This window comes from Chelonia mydas, chromosome 7 (genome assembly GCF_015237465.2).
Source record: "Chelonia mydas isolate rCheMyd1 chromosome 7, rCheMyd1.pri.v2, whole genome shotgun sequence".
NCBI lineage: Eukaryota > Metazoa > Chordata > Testudines > Cheloniidae > Chelonia > Chelonia mydas.
In genome coordinates, this window is record NC_057853.1 from 117952786 (window position 1) to 117960795 (window position 8010).

Sequence of the window (8010 nt, forward strand, 5' to 3'; positions counted from 1 at the left end):
CTTTCTGCAGCCAAAAACCTGGTGCAGGGCAGGCCTAGAGTTCTCTTGAGCATGGGAGCTGGTGACAATGCGAAGCAGGGAGAAAGTGCCACAATTCTGAAATGAGCAGCCACTGTGAATGCTGGAGACTTGGATCTGAATCCAGTGGAGGATTTAGGTTTCAGAAGGAACATAGTCAAATGGGGCTAGGTCAGCCCCTAGTGGTTGGTAGCTTTACACTGCTGAATAAATAGGCAAACCTTGTCAGCTGTGTCAGTACAGGAGATGTCACAAAAGGGGTAGTACGGACTGAGCTGCCTTTTCTAAGGAGTAGATTTTAGGAAATCTTTAGGTGAAATTGATCCCTATGCCATGGGCCCCTGCCCCATTTAAGACCATAGGGTGAAATCCTTACTCCACTGAAGACAATGGAAAAACTTCTTTTGACTGCAGTGGAGCCAGGATTTCATCCACAGACCATAGGCTTTAAGTGATGGATAGACTATGTGTGGTCCCTGTGCATAGGGGTCAATTTCACCCTAATTAAATCAATTTCTTAGCAGACCATGTGCCTGTAAAATTGCCCCTTTCTCCCAAATCCAGTGTGTCAATGCCATGGCAATGACTTGTTTGGTTGAGGTACCTGTCCTAATGATAAATGTGCATTTGCTGTAGTGCGCTTTTTTTTTTCTTTCCACTCTCTCTCATTCCAAAACCCTTGGCAGAATGTGACACCTGGGGATCACTCACTCATCGCTGAAATGCAGCCACTTCTGGGCACAGTATATAACAGCATGGTATAAACTGCTCAAACACTGTTTGTAGTGTTGTTGTAGACAGGTTGGTCCCAGCATATGAGAGGGACAAGCTAGGTGAGGTAATATCTTTTATTGGACCAACTTCTGCTTGGTGGAAGGTACAAGCTTTCGAGCTACACAGAGCTCTTCTCACCCCTACCTTGTCTAGCTAGAACATGTCAGCTATTCTGTGCCAGCGGCACTAAACTAGCTTTTCCAGGAGGGAATGAGAAGAATAATTGCTCCAGTCATTCAACTGGGGTAACTTGGCATGTCTGAATATAGTTGCCTGATGTACCTGGACACGAACATTAGTGCTGCGAGTAGCCTATCTCTGCTGATGCCTACAGGAAATCTGCCAACTAAGGATGACTAGACAGAGGGACAATTGAAATAGCTGATGTTTTTATTTTAAAAAAAGACTTCCAAATGAGTTGGAACCATCCAGCTGTGCATGTACTGTAGTTCCACTGGCTAGCTACCTTGTACAGTCCACCTCCTACCCTCACTTCTCGGGTCTTGCCTTAAATTTGAATGTAAACTTTTGAAGGCAAGAGCTCTCTTCCGTGGTGGGTGGGTGGATGGGTGTGTGTGTACTGCACCTAGCATACTGGAGCCCCAATCCTGATATGAGACTTTGGGTGCTACTGGAATTCATTGAACATGTCTCTCAGAATTATTAAATATCCCAGAAATTGTTAGGGGCTCTGTTTTCATCTCATCCAGAAGACGGCCCCTTTGGCAACATAGTGCTCCTACTGGTATCTTGGAGCATTTGGTTTGGTATCTATTACTCAGCACCTGCTCCCCTCTCCATTACTGCACTACTATCTGAGTGCCTCACAGCACCCCGGTGAGGCTAGGAGGTATTCTGCCCCATTGAACAGACAGGGAACCGAGGCACAGCGAGTTTAAGTGACTTGGTCAGAATCACAGAGTCTGTGGAAGAGTCAGGATCTCCTAAGTCTCGTTCCAGTGCCTTAACCACAACGCCATCCTTTCTCTCCTGCATCCAAGGAAGGAGTAACAACTAGTGCAATATCAACTCTGCTTCGTGAAGAACCTGAGTTTTCCTGGCAGGTCACTCATCTGCATACTGACCAGGCTTGATTCTGCTTAGTTTCAGATTTGATGAAATTACAGCTGCAGGATGCTTGTCTCCTGGATTTGAGAAGGAACAAATACGTCCGCTTAATCTGATCAGTGGCTAATTTGATTGATTTTTTTTTTTGACTCAGAATCGTGGAAATTATTTTGTATTGCAAAGGACACAATTTCAGGTCTGTTTTCTATCACTCTGTTGGCTTTCTGTAGGATTGTTTGTGTAATATGGTCACTGAAAATATAGAATTGTCATGCAATCAACTGGAAAGGCTGAAGTTCTCTTGGAGATCAAAGCAAAAATAGCCTGTGGCCACAAAAAATGGATAAAATAATGTGGTCAATGTTGTTGACTTTAAAGGCGGTTCTGGGCACTATGCTGGCTCTCATATGCCCTCTGGTGGTTTGGGTAACCAAACAAACCACTTGGAACTGAGGAAACCTACTTTGAGGTGAGATAATTGAAAGGCACTAACTCAGCAACTCTTACTAGTTGAAAGAAATTCCCACAGCTTCTTTCAAGAAGGGAAATCTTTGTCTGTCCAGTCTTCGGTAGCTAATTACAGCTATCTTTCTGCTAACTCTTAAGATGAACTATGTCAGACAGCCAGTTTGTAAATATGATGTGGGTTATTGCTCTATAAGCCAACATCCTGGAATGAATAAACTCTTATACTATATGAGTCCTAGCATATGATTAAATGAGGTTCCCGTAAAACTATTCTATAATACACTTAAAAGACAGTCCTGGTCCAGAACAAGTGCAGTCGCAAACGACCAAGTTCACAACAAACACCCTTTGAGAGGCCAGCTTGGGACTGACAGCATGGTCTAAAGGCAGCTAGAATTGTCATTAGAATTTGTCTCCAGAAGGCATGACAAAACAGAGGGCTTCTAAGACAGCTTCTTCTCTAGGTTGAAATCAGGACCAGGGAGGGCTCTGTTTTATCACCCGTGTTGCCTAATATCTACATGAAACTACCTGGGGTATCCCTGTATCAGTTGTTGATGATAGGCAGATGACTGCAAGCTCTATACCTCGCTCATCTCTGCCAATGATAGTACTGTTGTCTGCTTATCTCAGAGCCTGGCTGAGATCATCGTGTGGATGGAAGTCAGAAGGAGGAGGGTAACCTTATGAAGATCATTTCAGCATCTCCCACTAGAGGGGGAATCTGCCCTCAGATGGTCAGGAGTGATTCTGGGCTGTTCAATGCTTCTGCACACACAAGGACCAATGGCAGCCAAAAATGTCACCTTCCCTCTGCCTACTGTTGGATGATGAGCTGGGTCATACCTTCATGACTTAGACTGGGCCATTGTAGCATGTTGTATTTGGGAATGAGTGCTCTGGCCTTCTTAAAACAAACCTCCAACTGATCCAAAGTGCAGTCACCCATCTTTAGGTCTTTAGCAACACTAGCTACCAAGAGCACATTATCCCAGTATTCCATGTACTGCACTCATAGAATGTTTGCTCCATTTTAAGAAACCAGTTAAGACTCTCCATGCATTGGGTAAGAGGTGCTCTTTTATGCCAATCTTATCTTGCACAGCAACTATGCAACTTCCAGTCTCTCAGATCACACTTGTGAGAGTAGGGAATTGAGCTTTCTCAGCAGGTGGCTCAAAACCTATATGGTACTTCCTTATAGAGGTGGAAAGAACAGTCACAGACCTCACAGCTTTCTTAACTACGTGCTATCTTCCCAATACTCTAACCCACTCTTTTCTGCGACAGCTGAGATAGCAACCTCACTCTGATGCATACCTGTGTGTGTGCGCACAATCCCTTAATGCTTATTTCCACTGATATCCCCAGGAAGAGGGAGAAATCTGTTCCACTTGTTGGACTCTTTCTTTCTTCAGTTCAGTTTTTGGGAGGTGCTGTGATCCTGCAGCACTAGATAATGAAATGGGGTGGGGAAAGTGTTCCACATGTGGGTAGAAGAGCTCATGCTTCATGGATCCACCAGCCAAATCCCCATTCCATGGGTAGGATGCAGCAGCCACAGACACTACTGCAGCCCATAAGCAGTTGCACTGCTACTCTGCACTTGGGAAGGGGGGACTCTTCTCCTGCCATTGTTCTGTGTACCAGGTGAGCAAAGCCCACTTACTCTGGCTTTACCCAGGCTGAATGCAGGGGAAGGCTTTTGCCGTAAGGCAGCACAACAAATGTCACTTCCTATGTTATTCAGAAGTTAGGGGCATCTTTATAGTTTAGGAATTATTTTGTGGAAGTCCCATGGCCTGTGTTGTACAGGAGGTCAGACTAGATGACAGTGATTCTTTCTGGTCTTGGAATCTATGAACTGTTGTAAGAGAAGCCCAGAATTTGTAACTTTGTAGGTAAAAAGCCTTTCAGTTCACTCCTCTTTATGAAATGTAAAAGTCACTGAAACCCAAGATCACAAAAATCTGTGACCTATTCGGGCAATTGCCTGAGGAGTCTGTAAAATGTAGAATTATTCGTTTGTTTTGTTGGTGTATAAAATAGGTGTAATGCAACACCTTGGCCACAAGATGTCAGCATTGGGTAAACATTCACTACTGGCTGGGCATATGAGTTTATCTAAATGGCTGGGTTTAGAGCTTTAAAACTCAGACCAGTCAAATGTGGACAAGAATTTCCACTGGGTCTCTTCTGTGTGAGCGGCAGACTGAGGGGCTGAATAGCTTGAAAGACTGTAGATGGAGATTTACAACTCAAAGAGTGGTGTCCCAAACTCATTACCATTGTTCAGGTTGTGCCTGCGTGTATTTGAGCTCCTTGCCTTCTCTGGCAGTCTTGTCTAACCGATAACACGTTTTCATGATTATTTTTTTAGCCCTAACACTGGCACTTCTCAGTGAACTTAATGGGAGCATTAGCCAATGTCAGGACTGCAAACTCAGCCCCCTAGTCCCCTTCCTTCCAAAGTCCATGACCTCTGCTCTAACCCCTGTGCCCTCCTCTTGTCTAACAGCATTTGTGTGTATGTGACTGATCTGTATCTGTGATAGTTGATATGAGGCAACTGGAAACCTGTGCTCGTCTTTTCCACCCTTGCTGCATTTTACCTTTGTTTCTGCAGATGCTGAAAAGGGCTGCCATTTTCTTCACATCTTGTGTTGTGTTCGCCAGAGCTACAGTCCTTATCTAAGTGAAATGGTGATGCATCATGTCCTGAACCTGCTGGAGAGAAACAGTGATATTGTCAGCACCATGGAAGGATACTACATGGCTTTCTGAAAAGAAGAAATAAGATACAGGACATCTGTTTGTGCATGGTGCAGGCAGAACAAAACTTACCCCAGTAACCACATTGCCAGAAAAGAGTCGGAAGGACACAACAATGACCCTGAGAAGCTGGCTTTGTGTATAATATAAATTGGAGAAGGAAAATGGGATGTTGACTCAGAAATGCTATTGGTTCCATCTGACTCTGATTCCTTGAAAAAATACATGCCTCACACTTTGCTTTAAAGCCCATGCTGATTTCAGCTATTCCAGGAATTAAAATATACAGGGGTCATTACACAGTGAAAGTTATAGTGCAGGATTGATCCCACAGCATCCAAATATCACAATCTGATAGGTGCAAGCTACCTGAAGAAAACATTCTGAATACAATCACAGTTCTTCCTCATATGCTTCCCTTTCTCCAACCATAGTACTTCTAAGAGGTACAGCCTAATGGCACCTCTATGTGCATATGCTCTATCAGCCCTATGTTGCTACTAATGAGATCATTGGTTATAGTAGTAGTCTCATCTGGAGTCATATTTTGGTTTAACGACGTTTGTGACCTCTCTCCATGTGAGTGATATGCTTTCTAATACATGTTCTCTAAATAGATTTGTCTCCCTTTTTAAATGTGTGTTGTAAAGACCAGTGAAAGGCACTTTCTGATACCTTGCATGCACTGTATGTAGCCATCATTTCATCAGTGTCAGCATGATCTTATGCCCATTTCCCCAGTTCATACGTGGGGGGGGGGTTGGGAGCATCAGCCAGCTGGGAGGCAAGGGTAATATGTCTCCTAAGAGCATACTTACCTCCTCTTACCTCCCCACAAGGAACAACTTAACCCATTGCTTGTAAAGCATGTTTGAATCCTTCCGGCTATTAATGCAAGTCCTTGTTGATTAATTTGGACCCAAATTAAGCTCCTGTTCTCACAAATCAGCCTAATTATTACTTCATATTTTTTTAAATAGCTCTTAACATCACAAATACTGAACCATGAAACAAAGAGTTCATGGAAAAGAGCATGCCAAAACCATGAGACTGGTGCAATTCCCTGACTTCCCATCTCCCCTCTTTTTGCATGCTCTGCATCCTTGCCACAGTTAGGAAGCCAGTATCACCTCTTTGTGCTTGGATTGGGACTGAAATTTGTGGAATGACATTGAAAGAAAGCTAGCATTGACAAAGCTAACGGGTAAGACATTTGACCAAGAATAATTAAAACTCATATGTATGCCCAGGTTCAACCCCCAGTGCTGCTCAGCATTTAAACCTACAGGACTGGTTCCTCGAGGCTTGTTCTAACTAATCTGTTCCATTAATGGAGGAAAATGTCTTGAACTTGAAATGAGTAAAAAGTGCTGCTTGCGTCTTTCCTCTGTCTCCCACAAGTAATACTTGAAATAGCAATGTCCCCAGAGCCACAGTTCGCAGTAAAGCCCTGTAAGGATCAGCAGAGCTGAGAAAAATAAACTGTGTGTGTGTGTGTATTTGGAGAGCCAGCAAGTGGTATGTGTCTTGGTTTGGTGTTACATTATGCGCTTCGTTTTGAAATGTGGCTGAAGTGGGATATAGGCAAATAGGCATGATGAAACATGTGGCATTTGCATTCAGATGTCTATAGAAAAATCAGCTTTAGATGGTGCATGTGTCCTGAGTGTAAAGCTATGTTTGACTCACTAGTTCATCTATATCCCTGCCTACCGTGGATCTTAACTGCCAGTTTCCCAGTTGGCTGTTGCTATTCCTTGCATTATTACTATTTGTTTTTTGCTCAACATTATATGCCCTGTCCCCAGACCTCAGCATGTGTTCCCAGACCTCAACAGGTGCAGAAAGGATGTATTTATTCACAAGGAGATTGGATAGGGGGTTAAAAAAGAATCAGAACTGTCTGGGAGACATTCCTATAATAAAAGAAGAAGGCAGGGAGTAGAGTCCAGGTCATGATTCAATCAAGTAGGAAAAAAATCGGGCTTGATTACAGCTGTTCCACTAAAATAAATCTGTCTGATCTAAGCCCCAAAAGGGGAGGGGCATTTTATATTTGTTTTCAGTTCTGATACTAATCAATTTGAAGGGGTTCAGTTTTAAAAAATAAAGGCTACCCATGGAAGAATAAAAGGCATAAGGATGTCAGTTCCTGGCTTAGAGTCTGAATCCCCCTTAGTAGTAACTGAATATTTAATAGCCATTTCACCTAGGCTATTAAATGGCCCCCTACGTGAAATGAGTTTGCAGAGCAAATGGGGGTAGTTTTTGGGAAGAGTGTTAATGGGGATCAGTAGATTACTCTTTTTAGTGGACAAGCGTTAGGCATCACAAATGCTGGTAACTGTCCACCTCTGCCTTAGAGACCTAAGCTGGCAGGTTTTTTTGTTTGTTTTGTTGGTTTGTTTTTAAACCATCCCACTGTGTTAGCAAATGTTAATTCTGCTGGTAAAGGATTAAATGAGTACTGCTGGCTTCTGAGAAATGTGTTGGGCTATGCTGCCTGGGTAAAAGGGAAGTGGGACTGGTTATCTGGGGAGAGAGAACTGAGGGTGTGGGCTGAACAGTCATTGGGGAGGAATTCTGCAAGCAGCTGAGCCTTGTGGGGAAGGATTGGGCTTGGTCTGGTGTTTCAGTATTAGTCTCTTTAAAATAAAATCAAACCCCAGAAGCGGGGTAAGTTTTGATCCAGTCCAACTTGTGTAATCTGTTTGAAGCAGCATGGGGACGCCTTATACTCACTGCATCTGATGCACATCTTGTAATAGCCATCCCTGCCTTTTGTTATCTGCAGCCTTGACTTCTGCAATCCCCCTTCTTAGGGCTATACCTGAAGTCCACCTGAAGCTCCAGCTGCTTGTTTCTTGAGTACTGTGAACTAGTCTGAATACAGTCGTATTTATGTCTCTG

At 43.5% G+C, this 8010-nt stretch overlaps 1 protein-coding gene across 12 annotated transcripts in view; it reads left to right on the top strand.

Moving 5' to 3' along the window:
* The window catches only part of STN1 (STN1 subunit of CST complex), a 64495-nt gene extending 56485 nt beyond the window's left edge, over window positions 1-8010 (top strand). For 11 of the 12 annotated variants that reach the window (XM_027820333.3, XM_037905689.2, XM_043551923.1 and 8 more), the window contains one exon: window positions 4955-8010. In XM_027820333.3, coding sequence (XP_027676134.2) covers window positions 4955-5112 — 158 coding nt within the window. In that variant the 3' untranslated portion in view covers window positions 5113-8010. The other variant, XM_043551926.1, reaches the window with a different exon arrangement.